This window comes from Caretta caretta, chromosome 20, assembly GCF_965140235.1.
Source record: "Caretta caretta isolate rCarCar2 chromosome 20, rCarCar1.hap1, whole genome shotgun sequence".
In the NCBI taxonomy this organism is placed as follows: Eukaryota; Metazoa; Chordata; order Testudines; family Cheloniidae; genus Caretta; species Caretta caretta.
The window spans coordinates 15,421,498-15,443,580 of record NC_134225.1 but is presented as its reverse complement, the minus strand read 5'-3'; the positions used below and the strand labels follow the sequence as shown (position 1 = coordinate 15,443,580).

At 59.0% G+C, this 22,083-nt stretch overlaps 1 protein-coding gene across 2 annotated transcripts; it reads right to left on the bottom strand.

The window, feature by feature from the left end:
- Window positions 1–1,063: 1,063 nt before the first annotated feature.
- On the bottom strand, window positions 1,064–19,627 carry COPZ1 (coat protein complex I subunit zeta 1). Of its 2 annotated transcripts, XM_048831798.2 has the most exons (9): window positions 19,478–19,627; window positions 8,995–9,063; window positions 8,114–8,195; window positions 7,449–7,540; window positions 6,628–6,683; window positions 3,974–4,051; window positions 3,180–3,231; window positions 2,583–2,621; window positions 1,064–1,212 (listed from the first exon to the last, which is right to left on the bottom strand). In XM_048831798.2, the coding sequence occupies exons 1-9, from the start codon at window positions 19,610–19,612 to the stop codon at window positions 1,165–1,167; spliced, it is 651 nt and encodes a 216-aa protein (XP_048687755.1). In that variant the 5' UTR covers window positions 19,613–19,627; the 3' UTR covers window positions 1,064–1,164. The 2 variants fall into 2 exon arrangements, with proteins under 2 accessions (XP_048687755.1, XP_048687756.1); XM_048831799.2 differs by lacking the exon at window positions 2,583–2,621.
- Window positions 19,628–22,083: the final 2,456 nt, after the last annotated feature.

The following is a 22,083-nucleotide window of genomic DNA, read 5'->3' as shown; positions in this document are numbered from 1 at the left end:
TCCAGCTGCCTGCTCCCTGTGCTGGGGCCTGACACAGACCCTCTGAAGCACCCACTCTGCATGACCCACCTCCAGTGGGGAGAGTGCCCCGGGCTCCAACTGAACCCGGGGGAACTGGGGGGGTGCCCCCCCTGCCAAGATCCAGCCCATGGCACCCAGAAAGCCAAGGGCAACTAGAGGGAGAGGGTCAGCAGCCTGCAGCTCCCGTTGGGTGCAAGGTGGATCCCCCCTGTCCCCACCACTGAGCATGATGGGGAACCCAGCCCCCGCAAGTGCGATGGAGAACACTGCCCCCCCCCCATGAGCGTAATGGTACAGCAGGGCGCTGAGCACTTTGGAGGCTGGCTACAAGTGGCTTTGCCCCGGCACTGCACAGGCTCCATGGCAGAGCTGGGCCAGGAGCACCAGTAACGCTGGCCCCTCATTGCAGGGCAGGGGGACCCGAGAGCCATGGGGCTGCCAAGCTGGGTCCCCGGGAAAGGCGGCTAACAGCAAAGGCACCTGGGCAGAGTGTGGAGGAGACGCCCCTCCCATGCTGGATCCCCGACTCTCCCCTGGCCTGGGGAGCTGCTGGGCTCCAGAGCCCACCCCACGCTGGCTGCACCCAAGTGGCAGCCCCCGGGAGGAGGTAAGCCCACGAGACCCCCCCATCAGCAGCATCTGCCCCAGGAAGGGCCTCAGTGGGTGGATTGTAACTGGCTACTGCAGTGGCAGGGAGTGCACAGGGACCCACCCCCTGGAGGGAACAGCCAGTGGAGATGGAGGAAGCAGGATGATGTGGGGAAGCCCTGCCCTCACCACACCCCAAAGAGGGCACTAGGCCAGGACAAACAGCCGCCACAGGGGGCAGCAGTGAAGCAGGGTCCAGGGTGTCACCCCATCCCATCCCGGGCTTGGTTTCAGTAGCAATGAGTCTGGGGGACCCCCTGCGAGCCCTGGGATAGGGCAAATGTCTGGGCTGGGCAGCAGCCACCTCCGCTGACCCTGATGCGAGGTTCCCCATTGTTCAAGGGCTGGGAAAGCAGCGGCTGCCCAGAGGGTCAGAAAAGAGCCAGACACCAGATCCAGCAAAATCCTCCAGCGTGTTAGGGCGCCAGGCAGTGCGTCATACAGGACAAGGGGGTGGGACACAGTAGAGATGGGGGCAGCAGTGGGATCCGTGCCCTATCGCAGCAGAGACCACTTGATCTGTTCTTTGGCTGACTGCAGCACCTGGAAAGCAGAGAAAGGGGGTGGCTCAGCTGGAGGGGTTGGGTGGCAGACCTCTTCTCCCCTCCCCTCCCCTCCAGTGACCTGCCGGCCTGGCACCATCCCCCTCCCCTCCCCTGCAGAGCTCACCAGCCCCACTGCTAGAGCCAACCCCCTTCGCCATGGTGACCACTGGCCTCAACAGCCCTGCAGGGGGCATGAGAGACCCCACAGCTCTCTGGTTAAGAGCAGGGGCTGATGTCAAGATCCAGGGCCCCAGCTGACTGCTGTCCCTCCAATCCCAGAGGGAGCTGCGTGTGGGGCAAGTGCTACCTGCATGTCAGGCTCTTTCAGAAGCCCTGGGCCCTTTGACTACAGGGGCCTTGTCTGGGCGCCACTCCGCAGGGGGCAGTGTAGCTGTGGTGGAAGGGTCCGTGGGCCGGCAGGACCCAGCAGGAGAGACTGGCTGGAGAACAGCTGGGCCAAGGGACGCGCTCTATTACTACCAACCCGGCCTGCAGCCACGGGCACCAGCTGGCAACAGGTAAGCAGGATCTGCCCCTGCCATCCCGCAGGGCTCCATGAGTTTCTGGAGTTACAGGCTGTTCCCCATGCCTGGGCCAGGCACTGCCTCACAATGGGGCAAAGGGAACCGGATCCAGGGTTAAGAGCCGTCTTGTGGCTCGGCCCAGCCTGTACTGGGACAGGCCCCCGACAGGGCACAGGCAGGGCACTCTGTCCAGCTGGACAAGCTGCCATCTAGAGCTCTGGCCAATGAGCAGCGGGCCTGTCTGGAGGCAGAGCAGCCCTGGACAGGAGAGCGCCGGGGCAGCCCCTACCAACAGGCTGCATGGCACAGTGTATCTAAGGGCCTGGCCTCAGAGCACCCAGCCCAGAAGGAGCTGGGTTACCGTGGGGCCCACAGTATTTCTTAGGCCCTTACTCTAAGTTAGTGCCACCCTTTGTGTGCCTCGCTGGCTGTGGGCTCCCCAGGGCAGAGGCTGTGCCCACCGCTAGGTCTCATGCAGCACAGAGCATGCTGGGGGCGGTTAACAATTGCTGCACGTTGCAATCCAACTCCATGCTGGGAAGTGGTCAGGAGGGCACCCCCCCCATGGACCGCATTGCCACTAGGGGGCACTGGAGTCTGCAAAGAAATCAGGACCAGGCCCCTGGGGGGGGGGGGGGGGAAATCCCTGCTGGTCTGCCCTGGGGAATCCCATGCTAAGCTTGGGAGGGGCCTGACTGGGGGAGGGTGGGGCCTGGGCTGGAGATGGCGAAATCTGGGGATGGGAAGTTGCAGAGCCCTGGAGCCGACCAGGGGGACAGGCCTGCCCAGGCTGGGGGAGTGATGCCGGTGCGCAGGGAGGGTGGGGACAGGGACAGGGATGTACCTGAGAAACTGTCTGCTCTGTCAGGGGGACGTCTTCGCCCTGCAACAGACATGTCATGGAGCACCACTTCCAGCCCCCCAGTGCCACAGGAGGTGCTGCCCTGAACCCCACCCCTCCATGCTGCAGGGGGCACTGCCCTCACCCCCCACCCCAATGCTGCAGGGGACACGGTTCCCCCCTCCTTCCCAATGTAGGGGGCTGGGCAAGGTGGCCAGGCCCTTCCCCACTGCTCTCAGGGAGTCAGGCCCCAGCTCAGCCCCAGCCTGGTTCGCAGCCACCCCAGCCCCTAGGGGCTGGAAAGCAGGAGGGGGGAAGGGCAGGAGTGCAGCAGGGGGTACATTGTGCACTGAGGAATCGTGCTGCCCCTCCCCCACCCACCCTGTAGGGCAAAGCCATTCCAGGGGGAGCAGGCTCCTGCCCTAGCGCTCCCTCTGGGTGCCCGACAGGGGGCAGAATGGGCAGCTGGCATGGTGATGGGCAAGTCAAGGAGGAGGAGCCTACTGGGACAGAAGCTGGGCTCTACTCCCCAGGGGGAGGGGCTCTCAGAGTGGGGGGAGAGCGGGGCTGCTCCGGGGAAGGGGGGCCGCACTCACTTACCCGCACAGCCACTCGGTGCACCACCTGCTGGGGGTCACTCTCCAGGATCACGCTGAGGGAGGAGCACGTGGCCCGTTAACACTGTGCCAGGTGAGAGAAGCCCCTGCTCGCGGGGCCCCCCGTGCCCAGGCTGCCGCCCTGTGCCGCACAAGGGGCACCACACTGATGGCCCAACGGGCTTGTGACAAACCCTCCACCCCCAACGGCCGGTCTGTGAGAATCTGGGCGACTCTGACCAGCTTGGGACTGCCCAGAGAGCTGGGTGGCCAGAGGAGGGATGGGCGAACCGAGCTGGGGGGGAGGGAGGGGAAGGGAGCCTGCAAAGGGTCAGGGTGGCCAGTGCAGGGAGAGGGGAGAGACATGCAGAGGGTCAGCCTGGCCAGCTGAGGACAGGGTATCTAGGCAGCCAGGCCCTTTGGAAGAATTTAAACCTCCCTCAATTCAGAGAAATGTCACCTTCCCAGGGCTGGGCATTTACATGCATATGCCCACGCCCACACCAACCAGCTGGACATACGTGATGACAACAGCCAGCTGGAATCGGGGGGGGGGGGGGGGGGCCTGGCAAGCAGCGTGTTCCAGCCCTCCCCAGGGAGCACTTGCCAGCTGCCAGTGCTGATGCCTGGCCACCACCCCTCAAGCTGGGCAGAATGCCCCAGTACTCAGGCCCTGGACACAAGAGCCTGGTAAGATGGGCCCAGGACAAGCTGGGTGGAGGGAGGAAGTTGCAGCCTTGGGCCCCATGGGGGGAGCGGGAGCCGGAGCCTCATTTCTGTGTGGACACTGGTGCTCACCCTCCATCCACGATCTCATCCACTGCCAGGAAGAGACCCTCCATGTTCTCCAGCAGGGCACGCTTCTCCACGTTCTTCCTGCCGAGAGACCCGCACCCTGTCAGGGAGAGCCCGGGGCCTTGGCGCCAGACCCACCATACCTGGGCACCAGGCGCAGCCCACACACCATGCTGCAGGGCAGCTCAGGCTGCCACCAGAGGGGTGTCAGGCCCCCTGCCCGGCAGGGGGAACTTCGGAGCGTCCTGGCGAGGGGCTGCCTGGCTCAGATACGTCCAGTATGGGGTGGGGAGAGGAGACTCAGATCTGACCCACTAGCTCCCTGTGGGGCTGCCAGGCTATATGGACTAGGGACTAGATGGGCAATGGTTCTAGGTGGGCTGGGCCCCAGTGTGCTGGAGGGGGAGGGGGGCTGACAGTGTCTCAGACCTCCGTTATGAGTGTAATTTAATATCTCACTGAAAGGTGACAGGGCCAGAAAGAGTTAATTAACTCACAGACTGACCTGACCCATGGCTTTAGAGATTGGTTAGGAAGAGATGGAAATGAACAGAGCTTTGAAATGCAGCCTGCATTGTTAGAGATAGAAGGATAGATGTCAGCTCAGGTCTTGTGATGTCAGCAGACAAGTCTTGTCTGTTGCTATAGCTTTGATTCAAAGATCAAAAAAAGGAATACAGTCATTTAGGAGAACACTTGAGTGAAATCGTATTACTGTCTACATGTCTCTTGGAAGGTCGTGGTAACCTGTAGCTGACCTGTTTAATGGATAAATGACCCTGGGCTAATCGCCATGATGTGTAGGAGAAGGAAAGTTAAGCCTCTTCTCTTCTCAGTCCAAAAGGCTGCTGGAAATGTATAAAACCCTTGGGACAGGATCCTTCTTCATCTCAGATCTGCTTTGGGTTTCAAGAGTGGGAAACCTTAAGCCATAAGGACTGAGATCCCCAGTCACTGACTGGAGTCACTCTGAATATGGACATTGGACTATAACCTGTGGACTATTCTAAAAGGACTTTTGGCAACTACAAGCTCATCTCTGCTCTGTATCTGAACCACAGGAAATGAATTCAAGTCTGTCTGTATACTTATCTTTTAACCAACTCTCTCTCTCTCCTTTTTTAATAAATTTTAGCTTAAATAACAAGAATTGACTATAAGTGTGTATTTTGGGTAAGATCTAAGTTATAATTGGACCTGGGTGTGTGTCTGGTCCTTTGGGATTGGAAGAACCTTTTCTTTTCTATGATGAAACAAGATTTTCAGAATTTATCATCATATGTTTGACATGTGTGTCTGTCATCGTATGTTTGACATGTCTGGATGGAGGCCTGAGGCTGGGGATTTTAAGGGAACTGCATTAGTTGGACTGCTGAGTAACCAGAGAGGTAATACAGAAGTTGTTTTGGGCTGGCTTGGCAAATCTAATTGGAATATCCACCAGGTTTAGGGGTTTGTCTGCCCCGTTTTGTTTGCAGTTCACCCTAATTGAGTGACCCCAGCTAGCTCCCACAGTCAGCATGGTTACACCCCCGTCCCGAGCACATGGTTCCTCCACATCCCTGGTCTCCAGTGGGGCTATTTCTGCCAGCAGAGGATCTGGCCCACTAGGCCCCTCCCCTGCTCTGATCCAAACCCGAGGAGGAAAGGTGACCCCCAGGGTTCGTGCAGAGTTTGGAGAGCAAACCCTGGACACAATCGAGTTCAAGCCGCCCGGAGCGAGACCTGACCGAAGCGCTGACCCAGCCAGGTGGGCAGTGTTTGGCCAATAGTGCCTGGCGCTCTGGACTCTGCCCTAGATCAGCCAACCCCCTTGCTGCCCGGTAACTGCACCGGCCCCCCAATCTCCAGGCTAGGGCGACAGGACTCTGATCTTATTTGTCCCGTTCTCAGTGGGGCTGGTGATCCTGCCAGGAACTGGGGCACTGAGGGGCAGAGCTGGGGCCCTGCTGGTTCATTCCCCTGCTGGGCTGACTGGGCTCCCGTGGCTGGGAACGGCTTCACTGCCCCAGAAAGATCCCCCTCGTGGAGCAAGCAGGACACAGGGCTGTGCTGGCTCAGAGGGGCACAGTGGGGAGTGGACCTCTATCCTGGGGTGCTGAGCAGCCATCAGCAGGAATGGCGGGTGCTGGCAGGATCACGCCCCGCCGGCCGTCTGCAGCTGGTCCGATGCCCAACAGGAGACATCGCCCACAGCCCCTTCCTCAGAAACATCCAGTTGGTACAAACCACTGGTGTCACTGGAGCCTTGCTGATTTACACCTGGCCCAGGCCTGGCCCGAGGGGACTGAGGACTCAAAGCTGACCCCCCCATTCCAGGCCTTTCCGGGTCACCTCATCCTGGCTCAGGTCTTACCCTGCAGCCCATCACCATGGCATCTGGGCACCTGCCATGTCTAATCAGCAGCAACAGGAGGCCCCTAGTGGCCCAGTCTGAGCAGGGGTGGCCCTGATGCCGGTGCCTCCCTCACTGTGAGCTCTGGGGAGGCTCCCAGCAGTGTGCTGAGCCCCTGACTTCCCGCGCCAGAGCCCCAGATGGTCCTAGACTGCCCAGACTAACCCTCCAGCCCCCCATCTCCCACTGCTGGGGGAACTCGAGCAGCAGGAGAGCCCTCCCCACACCCTGCTCCGCCCCGCCGCCCCTCACGGGGCCTTACCTCAGCATCTGGCTGAGTGAGTCGAAGAGGCAGTTCAACACGGCCATGAGCATCAGCTGGAAGAGGAGACGACGCAGGTCAGGGAGACCAGGCCCTGCCCCAAGCGCCCCCCTCACACAAGCCCGCTGCTGACACCCAAGCATAGGGCACTGGGGAGGGGCCATCTGCTCACGGGAGGCTGCCCCTGGCAGGAGAGATGGACAGGCGAGGGGGCAGAGCATTATCACTGCTCTGATGGGGGGCAGGGGCAGCCTTTAGGGCCTGATTTGCAAAGGGGCCCAGTGCCCACAGCCTCCACTGGGAACAACAGGGGGTGGAGGATGGTGGGGGATTCCCCACAGCTGCCCATGGGGGTGTCTCCATCGTTCTCCATGGAGTTGATTGGCATGGAGCCCTTTTGCCGATCTGGTGCACAGTGTGGCTGACTCCAGGGCCCACTGCCCTGCCCCACCCCCCTCACAGCATGCCCAGGGTCAGCTCCCTGTGTGGCAACCAAAGGCTGCCCCCCTGGCACTACAAGAACGCTCTGCCGCAACCAGGCCACCCACGCCCACATGGGGCAGGCAGCGGAGCACCAGCTGGGAAAGCAATGGGGGGCTGCGGGCGATGCCCCAAGTTGCAGGAGCCGGCTGCGATGCCCCGTCCCTCAGCAAGGGCCAGGTTTCTCTAGGCAGGCGCTCGCCTCCAGTTCTGTACCCACAATCCCCTGCGGACACAGAACATCCTGCCCCCCAGCACCCGTGCTGGCTAGGCTGCCCTGACGCGAGGCTCTAACTCCTCCCTGAGTGTCCCCAGGCCCAGGGGCCCTGGCAGGAACGAACCTCGTTCTCGTAGGAGCTGCCGATGACGTAGAAGTACAGGTCGATGCTGCTCTTGTAGACGACGGTCAGCCCCTCCAGGAGGGCGATCTCACCTGGGAGTGGGGACAGGCCCACACGTGAGGAACAGGCCAGCTCGTGGGAAAAGGGGCTTTGCTAGGGTGGGCTCACCAGTGCCCGCCTGCTGGTGAGGCAGGGAGGGGAAGCCAGCATTCATGGGATGGCACCAGTCTCGGTTTTAGGTGGGCATCCCAAGACCACCCTGGTTCAGAGCATCATCGGCAGGGAGGGCATTGGGGTATTCCCCATTGATTCCCCCCAGTCTGGCTGCTGACTCAATTGCATGGCCCTGCCTTAACAGAGGTGCCCATGGTGCCCCTGTGACCCAGATCACAGTGTCTGATCCAGCCCCCCATGGCACCTCTGGGACCCAGAGCATGGCACCCAACCTCCCACCCTGCACATGGCACCCTGGGGACCCAGAGCACAGGGTCTGACCCTCCCCCCACAGTGCCCCTGGGACCCAGACGCGGCATCTGCCCGTGCCCACCCCACTGCAGCGAGTGGAGCTGCAGGGCCCATGAATCGAACCGGCAGGGAGATCGCAGGCAGTGGCCCTTCCCCCTCGGTGTCCCGTGGTCCCCATCCTGCCAGGCCAGGGCACATACTGTCTGTCCGGTGGGTCTTGTTGAAGATGTTCTTCTCAAAGGCTTTCTGCTCCTTAACGGTGGGGTATGTGTCATCATAGTACTGCCAGGAGAGACACGGGCGTTACTCCTGACCCTGGCACAGCTCACCCGGCACCTGTGCAATGCCAGCCGGGCCCGGAGACCAGGCCAGTCCAGATGGGCACAGCCTGCAGCCTGGCACTGGGAAAAGGACACCAAGCTCTCACACCAAACCTCGGGTGTGGATTCTGGGCGCCCAGACACCCACGGCAGCCAGAGAGCATCACGCACTGCAGGACCCGGAGGGGAAGAAGCAGGGCTTGTTTTCCTGCACATGTCTTTGAAACTGTAGGACCAGGAGTGGGTATAGGTCAGGACTGAGGGGCATTGGCAGAGCTGGGGACGAGCCCGGGGCTGCGGGTTGGGACTGAGGGGCACTGGCAGGATGGGGGGAGTTTGCTTTGCCCTGTGTCTGGTTCCAGAGTTGCTCCCCTCAATCCCTACTTTCCCAGTCCTGGAATTCACTCACAAACGAGAATCTCAGGCCCCTGCCTGCCCTAGGGTAAGGTCGTGGGACTCAGAGCGCAGCAGCTGACGAGAGCGTGGCATCTGATGCCCCCCGCCCCACCCAATGGCACCCCTGGGACCCAAAGCGCGGCATCTGACGCCCCTCTGCCCCGCCCTGTGGCACCCCTGAGACCCAAAGCGTGGCATCTGATGCCCCCCCCGCGCGGCACCTTTGGGACCCAAAGCCATGGCATCTGGCCTCCCCTATGGCAACCCTGGACCCAAAGCGCAGCCCCTGTCCCCGTCTCTGCCCATCCCACAGTGCCCCCGGGACCCAGAGCACACCCCACGGCATGCTGCCTGCGGGCACTCACCTTGGCAAAGAGGCGGTCGCCATCGTTATCCAGGATAAGGACGGCTTTCACTGTGTACAGGGATGGCTCCTGCAGAGACACAGGCCCAGTCACTGCCCAGAGCTGCCACGGCCCTGCACCACTCCAGCCCACCCTCCCCACCCACAGGGAGCTCAGCCTGCCAGGGCAGCATGTGGGGCAGCCACGGCCCAGAACCGCCTACGCTGGGAGCTCAGAGGGGCGGGTGCCGTGGCACCAGGATTAGGCCCACACATGCTCCCTGTGTGGGGCTGGGGGTGGGGGGGGAGCCGGCTTGACGGACCACCCTGGGGCATGGATCTCGGCACATCTCATGGGGCCAGCTCCGATTCCGCCCCAGGTCAGCAGGGCTGGAAAATCAGTCCCACCCTGACGGCTGTTCTCAAGCTGGTGTCCAGCAGACGTGCGCATCGCCCCCAGATGGGCGCTCAACCCAGGGCTGGACTTACCTCCCCCAGACGGCGCCAGCTGTGGGCCCTGCTGGGGGAGGACGCCCCTGCCCGGCAGACAGAGATGCTGCTGCCCCGGCACCTCTCCCTAGGGGTTTGCAGACCAAAGGGCCATCCCCAGCTGGCGTCGGGGGTGCTCTGTAACCAGTCCAGCTCTGTCACGGTCGCTCCAGGCCCAGCTACCCCTGCCTCCCACGCCCTCTCTGCGCCCAGCACACGTGCCCACTCGCCCCATGGCGAGCATGGACAGGGGCACCAAAGGACCCCGCAGAGAAGCATCAGAACGAGTATGGAATCAGGGGGGAGCCTGGCCCCCACCCCACAGATTCCAGCTGTGATCAGGTCCCACATTATTATACAAACCCCAACGGCCCATGGCATGACCTAGATGAATGGCTGGGTGTCTGCACAGCTGGGGGGGAGGGGAACGTTCTGGGGGGGCTCCCCCCATCCTTGGGTGCCAGCATCCATCCATCCCCACCACAGGCCTGACCCCCTCTTGGCTGCCCCTGCCCTGGTGTGCCGGCACCCCCTACTCAGGATCCTCCAGGGCCAGACCCCTCCATGCACTGGTGAAGCCCCCCCATTGCCCCAGGTGTGAGCAAGGCTACCCCGGGGCCCCAGCCCAAGCTGCAGACAGGCCCAATGCCCGGTAACACACAGGCCTGCAGGACCGAGCACCCCCAAGCCAGCTCACTGCCCCACCTCCCGGCAGCCTCCCCAGCCCTGTGCTCTCCCTTTCCTCAGCCAGCAGAGGGAGCTCCAGGCCCACAGCAGCTGCAAACATGGCTCACCAAGGACGCCCAGCTGGTGCTTTGGCGGGCGGGCGTATAAATAACCGGCTGCTATCGGGAGAGCTGGCTTCCTGCTGCCACCCCCCTGCTCTGCACGGGGCAGCTCTAGCAACCGCGTTTATCACTCCCCACCCCGGCCAGCCGCTTCCCCCTGGGGCCCCGCAGCATGGAGCAAAGGCAATGGCAGCTTTGACAGCTTCAAAGACAAGGAAAGGAGCGGGGACTAGTGGTTAGAGCAGAGGTGGGCTGGGAGCCAGGACTCCTGGGTTGTAGCCCCTAGTTCTGGGGAGGGAGTGGTGTCTAGTAGTCAGAGCAAGGGATCGGGGGGCAGGACTCCTGGGTTCTATTCCCATCTTGCCCCTGCTTTGCTGCTCAGTGTCAGATGATGCAGATTACAGGTGTTATTTCCACTGGGAACGGAGTAAGTCGGGAGCCGTATCCCCTCTGCACAAGGACACGGGACAGACGAGGGGCCCCAGCACTAAGAGGCCATGAATGCAGAAGGCACAAGGGGGGCAGCAGCTGGCAGTACAGGGCTGGAGGGGACAATGGGGGCTCTGTGCCCCCTGAGGGCTGGCTGCCAGCACAGGGCTTGGGGGAGGGTGGGGGGGTGGCCGGGGCAATGGGGGCTCTGGGCTCCTCGGGGGGCCGACCGGCAATGTGGGGCCAGGGCAATGGGGGCTCTGGCTCCTCGGGGGCCGCTGGCTGTCACCCAGACTGACGAGAGCCCCCCATCGCCACCAGGATCCACCCTGGTCCCAGCCATTGGCCGGGAAGCAGAGCAGCCAGCCCCAGGCCCAGCAGGGCTCATTGTGATACCCCATTGTGAAAGCCTGCGCAGGTCCCACTGAGATGAGGCCTTGGCCCCAGGCTCTAAGGACTGATAGGTCCCACCTAGCCCCAGGCCTGTCCCCACAGGGCCCCCTGAGCGAAGGGCCATGAGGGAGCTGACCCTGACTAAGAGGGCAGAGTGGGCCAATCCCCAGCCCCTCTACCCAGCCAGCACCACCCCAGGCACTCGGCCCTTCATGGTCTCTCTGCCGATGCTCAGCCCAGCCCCAGCTCATTCCCCATGCGGCTGCCAGGAGGGGGCAACTGGTGCCCACCCTGGCTATGGAGGCGGCACAGCCCTTCCCCTCACCTCCTCCCAGCCCGGAGGTCACGGGGCCACAGTCCAATACATGCCAGGCCCCCCAACCACCAGGCCCTTTGTTACAGCTCCCATCTACCCTAGTGAGGCACGGCTCTGTGCTGGTGACCCATTGTGGCTCCTCCCCACCGCACATGGCCTTTGCCCCGTGCAGACCCGGCTCATGGCAAGTCTCCCTCCACCCAGGCTGGTGCCATCACCGCAGCGCCCGGCCTGCTGAGCCCTGAACACTGACGGGATCCTGCCCGTGCAGCACGGCACCCCTGGCACCCGGCAGATCGGGGGCATCATTCACTCAGACACCCACAGATGCACGTGAGAGGCGGCAAACCCCAAGCATCGTCGCCCCTTGTCTCCAGGCCACGCTCGGAGCTGGACACACACACAGCTGGATTACCACCCGGATTTACACTGGCACACCACCGTGGGGGGGGGGGGGGGGGGACTGGCTCCCTAGGGGGAGGGGGCGCAAGATGGGGCAGTTTAGCTCCTGGAATGGGGCTTGCTTGTCTGCAGAGGCTCAGGAAGGTGAGCAGCACTATTGGGGCTGTTAGGGGCTCAGGCTGGCAGCATCGAAGTCTCCCAGCACACTGGGGCAGGATCGAAGGGATTCAGCCCATTAGGGCCCGGCCATTTCTGTGCTTCCAGCCCCACGGCTCAGGAGACCCTCAGTCCCCCAGAGTAAAAGGAATGGGGTTTGCAAAGATCAAGACCCGTGTCACATGGAGATCACTCCCTGCACCCCACCGCCAGGCCTCAGGGCACCGCCAGGCCTCCTGAAAGGCTCCTGAGTTGCCAGCGGTGAAGGGGCTGGGAGCCAGGGGAGCCTGTTGTTGACGTATCAGGTAGTCTAAGCAGTCAGCTTAGCGTGCGGCAGAGCCCCACACAGGCCAAGACCCACAGCTCGGGTCTGCAGACCACAGAAAAGGGGTGGAGGCACCTGGGTGGCGCAGCAGAGACCTGGGGGACCCCAAGTGAGATAGATGCTAAAAAGCTCTCGAGACAAAGTTCTGTGATGCACTGACCTCCACATAGCCACAGTCGGAGTGTATAACAGAACTTCACCTCAAACGCTGCGGGCTCTGCGTGCGGCACCCCCACCCCATCCCGGGCCCCCCGTTACTGCCTGGGGCCCGGCAGCAGAGCAGAAGTGCAGAAATCCACCCACCTGCGGATCTGAGGAGCGCAGGGCGGTTCCCAGACGGGCATGGCGGCCTCTCCTCAAGCTGAGACTCTGCCAAGGAGAACCAGCCCCTGGGGGGAGGCTCCCAGAACCAACCCTGCACTGGAGCCCACGTGGTGCCAATCGCCCATGACGCCCTCTGCTCCCCACGGAGGCTGCTGGTGCCCAGCACATCCAGGATTGGGCCCTTGCCTGTTGTGACGCATGGACTGGCTTCCACTGGGCACAGCATGGGACTGCCCCACTTCCGAGAAGCCAGGACCCCGCGGGCTGCCTGGCACCAGCCCAAGGGACCCCTCCCCATAGCTGCTCATCCTTGTGTCTCCCAGGGGATGGGGGAGAGGACAGGAACTGCCAGGTGGCCAAGTTCCCCAGCTGACTCCACAGCCCTAGGGAGCCTAGCTTCATGGGACTGGCCTTCCCCCAGAAGCCAAGCATGGCTTAGCCTGCAGGGAATTGGGCTCAAGTCTGCAGCCCTTTGTCTCCAGAAGGCCCTGTCAGAAAGCTGGGCTGATCCCCACCCCCAGCCCAGGAGACTGAGACAGTGTGGCTGAACCTGCCAGGAGCAACCAGGCTATTCGGGGGTCTCCATTTGTGGGACACCCTAAGGGGCCTGATTGGTGGGTGCGCAATCTAAGGGCCTGACTGTCAGAGGTGCCAAGCACCTGCTGCCCCTATGGGCGTCACTGCAAGTGGGTCTGAGAATCAGGCCAAAAACTCTTTAGGGCTTGTCAACATGGGGAGTTAATTTAGATTAATTCCATGTGTGGACACTCTTACTCCAGTATAAGAGTGCCTTACTCTGAATTAGCTTAATCCACTTTCAAAGTGGATTAAGGGTTAAACTAATATTAACCTACTAACTGACACATGGAGTTAAACTGGAATAGATAATCACCTTTACATTAACACCCTGCTTTATTCTGGATTGACTCTCAAACGTACCCCAGCCGTTAACTGCATCCCACATTGGTGTGACTGTCCCGAGATTCCCCTCCAACGTGGGGGCTCAGCCGTGTTCTTCTGGGTGCAGCTGGGTGGACAACCCTGGAGAGCCGCATTCCCTTCAATGCGCTACCCCCACATATACCTCACCCTGACCAGGGCCAGACCCTCTCTGGAGATGACAAAGGAGACCAGTCTCCATTCGCTCCTTGACCGACGAGAGGGCAGCTGTACATGAGCCAAAGGAACCACCTTGAAAAACCACAAGCCTCTTTTGCATCCAGCTAGTAATTTACAATAGCTGCTGCCCTGCGCTGGATTAGAACCGGCAGCCTAGAGCTGAAACGGCTGAGTCTTCCCAGCCCAGCCCCTGCTCCATCCATCTCCCCTCAGAAGGGAAATGAGAAGCAAGCCTGGCAAAGAACTCAAGAGGAGCCCTGGAGGATTTACACTTCTCTAGAGCCATGCTGTACTGCAGAGCAAAGCAAACAAATACACATTTTAAATCTATAACGAGCGCTTCCGGAGGGCAGAGGGCCTGGAGATCGAGAAGCTGCCTGAATTTCTCTCTGGAGGTTTTTAGTTTGAGCCTCAAGCAATCAACCATTAAAACGAGATGTTAAGAGTTACGGCACAGTTTATACTGATCATTTAATTCAGACGTTTCAATAAATTAGACTTCATTCAATTCAAGTAGGTGCTCAACAGCCCAGATGGTCAGCGCAGTGTCCGTAGCCACAGCGTAAACCTTTGACGGCTGCCAGGACCCTAACCAGGGGATAGCACCAGAAAAGAGATGCCAGAAGCCAAGAAATACAGGTGGGGCTTTATTATTATTATTTGCAAAGGCGACTGGAGAACCTGTCTGCAGATAAAGGAGAGGGGCAAAGAGCTGCTGGAGCAATAGAGAAGGGCACTTTAGACCGGGTATTGTCAGGCACCAGTGGATCTCCAAACGCTTTACAAAGGAGGTTGGCATCATTATTATTTCACAGATGGAACAACTGAGGCACAGGGCAGGGAAGTAACTCGCCCCAGGGAACCCAGCAGCAGGCCAGTTGCAGAGCTACAGGTGGAATCCAGGAGTCCTGACACTCAGCTCAGTGCTCTATCCACCCACGGGGAAGCATGCAGCAAGTAGCCGGGCTTTTCGGGTAACGCAGCTGCATACCTGACTTGGAAGAAAATCGTACACACATAACGACTTCCCACCTTCAGAAACAATTCCCTCCGGACGACTCGGCTCTGGTGCACAATATATTAAGAGCCTAAAGCCCAGGATCTTTCTGCACTGAGATAAGACAGGTGCACGTCCCTGGCTGTCAGAACTGCTGCTGGCCAAGACAGACAAAGCCACCAGAGGTTTTTACTCCCCTAGATTCATTTCCCCCTCAGCTATCATTCCCTAGCACAGGGCAAATGAGAGAGTCCAGCCCTGTCACCCCCTAGGCCGAGTTGCCCCATCTGAACGGGCTCTGACCTAGATCAGGATTCCTCTGGCCTAAGCACCGCAGAATCGGAGCACTCCGGCTTGAGTGTGACCCCTGGGAAGGGGGATCTCCACTGCACACACGGGAACCTGAGGCAGGGGGCAGAGTAAGTGACTGGTCTCCGGAGTCCAAGTCCAGAGCCCTAGCCCGCCCTTCCTGTGCTTCAGAGCCAGCTGTAACATCAGCCTGACCTCCGCTAGAGCCAATCCCCTAGGACGGGCAGGCAATGCTTTGGAATGGTCAGGTGCAGTGTAAAGGGGGCAGAATGCAGTGGGGCGGAGGGGTAGTCCCACCACCCAGCTGTAGGGGCAGGAGGAGGGTGACTGGAGCACTGAGTGCGCTGGACGGCCTGGGCTCCCAGCAGCTCCCAGGCAGCCATGCCAGGCCTGGGTGAGCTAGCACAGCCTGTGGGCTGCTCTCCTTTGTGTAGGGGACCACGCGGGAGCTGACCACAATGAGGGAGGCACAACTGTGACTTCAGGCTGCCATTCCCCTCCCCACCCTGGGTTCATGCAGCAGAGACTCGGGCCCCGGTTCCACACACAGAAATGCCTTGGCTGTTTGGCAAGTGCCACGCGAACTAGCTGGAGCTGACCAGGCTCTCAGAGGGACAAGAACCAGTCCAATCCAAACCAGTTTGGCGCCAGCTTGGATCCACGAGTTCAACCAGCCCTCTCCCCACTGGCCCTTCTGAAACCTCCCAGAATCCAGCATGCCCAGAGTGTTAGCATGTGGGGAGCAAGCCCACCCCAGGTCTCAGAGCCAGGCAGCCTGGCTAGAGGGACAAACTGGGCTTAAACCGCTTCTGTGGAGTAGCCTCCACAGCCAAGGCTTGGAGAGAACATCAGGGGCAGGCCGCTGGCCCAAGGGGCCCTCTGCTCTTCCTGGTCAGCTGCCTGTGTCCCACTGGCCATGCCCAACTCCCTCCCAGCTCATTCACACAGTCAGAACCAATCAGTCCCATTCCCCCGAAACAGGCCTACACCTGCGCTGGGAACGTCCAGGACAAGGGCTGCTCCTGCCCCAGCTCTCCAGGTTATTTCTAGCCCTGGCAGCTGCAAAGATGACAGACACTGAAATCACACCTTCCTGATTGCAACCTCGAGCCCTATGCCAGGTGGGCAGCCCCTCCCGCCTGTGCAGAGTCAAAGGAGCTTCTGGGTGCAGGAAACACAGCTTTCCCCCCCTCCCAAGAACTTTGCTTTGCTCCAATCCCTCCCTCCAACACCCCACATCTCCCGGGGCCAATGGAGGAACATTCCCTGCAGTCAAGGCCCTGAGTACTGGGAGAAGCAGGGGGGCTAAGCTGGGCCTAAGGCCTGCAGCAAAGAGTCCAGATCTCTGAGGAGGCAAAGGGGAAGTGACACTGCAGCTCCGGGTGCTTTCGGGGGGCGGGGGAGGGGAATTTTATTAAATCAGAAACTAAGCCTACCACCCCATTCAGCACAGTGACCCCTGGTTTATTTACTACACTGGGATCATTTCACACGGCCCTACACTGCTGCATTTTCAGAATGCTGTGAGGTTTTGCTCCAACCACACACAAGAATGTCACAGAAGTCATCGGTTCCAGAAGTTTGGACAGGAGAGGAAGGAATTATGCCTTTGAATTTTGCACCATTTAAACTGTAAGAGTCAACATGGTGCACCAAACAGGGGCTGGTTTGCCCCTGTCTGACCTAGCATCCTAGGGCCTCGACAGACTCAGGCCTAAGTTATTCAGTTTTTCCATGTTCTCCCCTGAATGCGAGGTTTTGAGATACTTGTCTCAGAGCAAGCTGCGATGGTGCAGCTGGTTTTTGAGGAGGGGCCCTGCCCTCCCCCACAACTGTCCTGTGTTACAGAGTAGCACCCTGGGCCCCACATGACAGTCACAGCTGCTATCTCAGGAGCCAGCCCCCAGGGTTAATGGTCTGTCCAGATCATACATATCCTCCCCAACAAAAGCTGGAATCCCTCCCCCGGCCCAGACAGAAGGGGAACTCCCACCCAGAGCAGGAGGTAATCAACCCCCACACAGCAAGTGTTACCCTGCATACGCCCCTGCTATCCTCACACCAAGGGGTGATACAGGTCAGGCCCCCCTCCTCCCCCCGAGCCAGGTGCATCAGCCCTGGGGCAACCTCTCCCCTGCCAGAGCCTTACACATCCCAATCCCAGCCACCATGTGTGTGGCAGGGGTACCCAATGGTGGTGCCCATTCACCCCCTACCATTCCCAATGGCAGTGCCCATTCCTCCCCTTCCTCAAATAGCAGTCCCCACTCCTAGATTCCAAGGCCAGAAGGGACCACTGTGATCATCTCATCTGACCTCCTGTACAACACTGGCCATAGAACTTCCTCAAATAATTCCTAGAGCAGATCTTCCAGAAGTCAGCAGTGTGCCCTTGTTGCCAAGAAGGCCAATGGCATTTTGGGATGTATAAGTAGGGGCATAGCGAGCAGATCGAGGGACGTGATCGTTCCCCTCTATTCGACATTGGTGAGGCCTCATCTGGAGTGCTGTGTCCAGTTTTGGGCCCCACACTACAAGAAGGATGTGGATAAATTGGAGAGAGTCCAGCGAAGGGCAACAAAAATGATTAGGGGTCTAGAACACATGATTTATGAGGAGAGGCTGAGGGAGCTGGGATTGTTTAGCCTGCAGAAGAGAAGAATGAGGGGGGATTTGATAGCTGCTTTCAACTACTTGAAAGGGGGTTCCAAAGAGGATGGCTCTAGACTGTTCTCAATGGTAGCAGATGACAGAACGAGGAGTAATGGTCTCAAGTTGCAGTGGGGGAGGTTTAGATTGGATATTAGGAAAAACTTTTTCACTAAGAGGGTGGTGAAACACTGGAATGCGTTACCTAGGGAGGTGGTAGAATCTCCTTCCTTAGAGGTTTTTAAGGTCAGGCTTGACAAAGCCCTGGCTGGAATGATTTAACTGGGAATTGGTCCTGCTTCGAGCAGGGGGTTGGACTAGATGACCTTCAGGGGTCCCTTCCAACCCTGATATTCTGTGATTCTGTGAAAAACATCCAATCTTGACTTAAAAATTATCAGTGATGAAAAATCCACCATGACCTTTGGTAAGTTTTGCCAATGGTTAATTACCCACACTGGTAAATATTTATGCTCTATTTCCATTCTGAATTTGTCTAGCTTCAACTTCCAGCCATTGGATGGTGTTATACTTTTCCCTGCTAGACTAAAGACCCCATTATTTACTTACTATTTAGATGTTCCCTATTTAGATATTTATAGACTGCAATCAGCTCACCACGTAACCAACCATCTCTTTCTTAAGCTAAGCAGATTGAGCTCCTTGAGTCTACCTCTACAAGGCAGGTTTTCTAATTCTTTAATCAGTCTCATAACTCTTCTCTGAGCTCTCTGTCAATTTATCAACATCCTTCTCGAACTGTGGGCACAGACCTGGACACAGGATTCCAGCAATGGTCAGACCAGTGCCAAAGACAGAAGTAAAATAACCTCTCTGCTTCGACTCAAGATTCCCCTATTTACGTATCCCAGGGTTGCATTAGCCATTGGGGCCACAGCGTAGCATTGGGAGCTCACATTCAGCTAATTATCCACCATCACCGCCAAATCTTTTTCCAGTTACTGCTTCCCAGGATAGTCCCCCATCCCGTAAGTATGGCCTACAGTTTTTGTTCCCAAATGTATACCTTTACAGTTAGCTGTATTAAAATGCATACTGTTTGCATGCACCCAGTTTACCAAGCAATCCAGATCACTTTGAATTAATGACCTGTCCTCTTCATTATTTACCACTTCCCCAGTCTTTGCGTCATCTGCAAACTTCATAAGTGATGATTTTATGTTTTCTTTCAGGACACTGATAAAAATGTTAATTAGCACGGGCCAAGAACCGACATAGGAAGACCCCACTGGAAAAACACCCACTTGATGACAATTCCCCATTTACCATTACATTTTGCGATCTATCAGTTAGCCAGTTTTTAATTCATTTGGCATGTGCCATGTTAATTTTATATCATTCTAGTTTTTTAATCAAAATGTCGTGCGGTACCAAGTCAAACATCTTACAGAAGTCTAAGTACATTACATCACCACTCTTACCTTTCTCCCCCATACCCCCCAAAGGCGGGGCCCATTCTGCCCCCGCTTCTCCCAGTGGCAGAGCCCATTCCTCCCCCCACCCCAACAGCAGCGCCCAACCCCCATCCCACCCACTGGGGGTGCCCATCTTCCCCCCTGGCAGTGCCCAACACCACCCTGTCCCCCAACAATGGAGCCCGTCCCCCCCAACAGCAGAACCCAATCCCCATCCCCCAACAGTTGAGTTCATCCCCATCCCCCACACTGGAAGGGCCCATCCTTCCCCCATCCCCCACACTGGCTGGCAGTGCCCATCCCCCACGCTGGCAGTGCCCACCCCCCTGGTCCGACCCCACTTCTCCCCCCGCCGGCCGGAGCCCGCTCCTACCAGGATCAGCGCCTCCATCTTGGCCTCAACGATGCTGCCGACGTGGAGCAGGAGCGTCAAGGGCCGCGCGCCGTTGGTTGGTCGCCTGCCAATCGGAGCTCCAGACCCCGCCCTCTCCCCATTGTGGCCGTTCATTGGCTAACCTGTCTCTCACATTCAGCCAACCAGAAATTCGATTCCAATGACTGGGCGTGGCCCATAAAGCCCCGCCCCTCAGCCTTCGTAGCTAGTGGTCGGTGATTCGAAGGCGCCCTCTCGGTCGCTAAGTCCCCGCCTCCCGGGCTGGGGTGGAGGGGGGCAGCGTGGAAGGGCGGGACAGTTCCCATGGCGACCAGTGAAGCGGTGACGTAATGCGTCTCTCCAGCCCTGTGCAGTGGCTGGCGGGATCACATGTCACATGACCGGAAGGAGTCTTTATCCTCTCTGTGTGGGCCCCCCTCGGCGTGGGGTCATGACCCTAACCCGGGCACCCTGAGCTCTCCGGGGTCGTGACCTTGAGGGCGGGGGGGGGGAGCCATGCTGGCTCCCATGGGGCTTCCTTGGTGGGCGGGGCCTGCAAACCCCACCCCTCTATCCATGCAGGCTATCAGCTCCTGGGTGGGACACGCCCCCAGCCGGCCCCCTGCGGCGACCTCCACACATCACTTCCCCACCCCATGCCTCAGTTTCCCCGTTTGCGCAATGGGGTGATGGGACCGACCTCCGGTAACACACATTGTGATCTGCCGAGCAGGGCAGTAGGTAACACCTCTTCCTCCTAAGCCCTCGTTTCATGCCCCTTAGATGGCCTTAAATCTAGGGTGACCATATTTCCCAGTGGGAAGATGGGACACAGTGCAGGGCTGGCCCAAGCCCCTACACAAGGCTGGGGTCACCGCTCACCCAACCCCGACCTCCCCACTTGCTCAAGCCCTGCCCCCGCGTGGGGCCGGCATTACCACTCCACCCCCCATGTTCCTCCACACCACACCCCACTTTTCTGACAAAAGTCAGTCTTTATCCCATTTGTTTTCACCAACTGATTAAGTCACCACGAGAAAATGGGACAAATGCCCACTTTTGCCAAAAAACTTGGGACGGCCAGGACATGGCTTAAAAAAGGGACTGTCCATGCCAAAACATGACGTATGGTCTGCTAAAATCTGAGGGCGAGTGTGCGTAAAACCCCGACTATGTGCTAACCCCAGTCCTAGGACCTGCTGCAGTTTGGCCCAAGATGGGGAGTGTTACGGCCTGCAGCTGTGATGCACCAGCATCGAATGCTGCCAGGGGAGAGAGACACCCAATGAGAGGGCAGCTCGGGAGGTTGAGCGGCTTGGCCTCTGGCAGGGAGGAGGCAGTTGGAAGGTGGTTAAAAAAGAAGGAGGTAAAAAGAACTGTGCATGTTTGAAGATCTGTCTCCCTCACCTGGAAACCCAACTCATACCTGGCTTAGGCCAGGCTAGGGATGCTTGCCTACGCATGCTCTGATCACAGCAGGTGCAGGGTGGTGAGAGATCAAGCCACACCATAGTTAAACACCTGGGAAGAACAAACTCCCACACAACGTTCCTCAAAGGAGGTTGCCATTGTTTGCAGTAGCCAAGAGCTCGTCCTGCCCACCGTTGGGCTCCATGTGCAAAATGCAGCACAGCCCTGCTATTGACAGCGTGAAGCGAAAGAGAAAGCAGGGCAAGGCAGAGGCTGAGCCAAGGTCATTTTTGTGTTGTCCAGCAGATGCAAATCCTGGTGGTACAAATATTTACTCCTTTAAGGGAGTCCTGAGAGTGGGGGAGGGAGAAGCAGGACTCCTGGTTTCTATCAATGGCTCTGGGTAGGATGTGAGGTATAATGGGTTAAAGTGGGGCAGGGAATCAGGATTCTTGGGTTCAGTTACCTACTTTACAGCTGTTCATATGCAGTAAGGGTTCCACTCCCAGTGCTGCCCCCCAACCTGCTGTGGATAGGGTTGCAAGCTGTCCAGTTTTCAACCAGAACACCTAGGTGAAAAGGGACCCTGGTGGCTCTCATCAGCACTGCTGACAGGGCTGTAAAAGTCTGGTTAGCGGCACAGCCGGACCCTACACCCCCCCACACGCACACTCCAAACCACTCAGCCCCAGTATGGAGCCCCCTTCTGCACCCCAAACCCCTCATCCCTGGCCCCACCCCAGAGCCTGCACTCCCAGCCAGAGCCTGCACCCCCTCCCACATTCTGAACCCCTCAGCCACAGCCCAGAGACCCCTCCTGCACCACAAACCCCTCATCCCTGGCCCCACCCCAGAGCCCACACCCCCAGCCAAAGCCCTCAACCCCCATGTGCCCCAACCCCCTGCCCCATCCTAGATCCCTCTCCTGCATCCCTCATTTCTAGCCCCACCTGGAGCCCAAACCCCCACCCCAGAGCCCAGAACCCCCCACACCACACCCCAACCCATTACCCCAGAGCCACCTCCTGCACCCCAAACTCCTCATTCCCAGCCTCGCCCAGAGCCCTCACCCACCTCCTGCACCCAAATCTCCTACTTCAGCCTGATGACAGGAAGGGAGAGAGCAAACAACCCATGGAGGGAGGGGGGATAAAGCAATCAGGGGCGGGGCCTCAGAGAAGGGGCGGGGCCGGCAT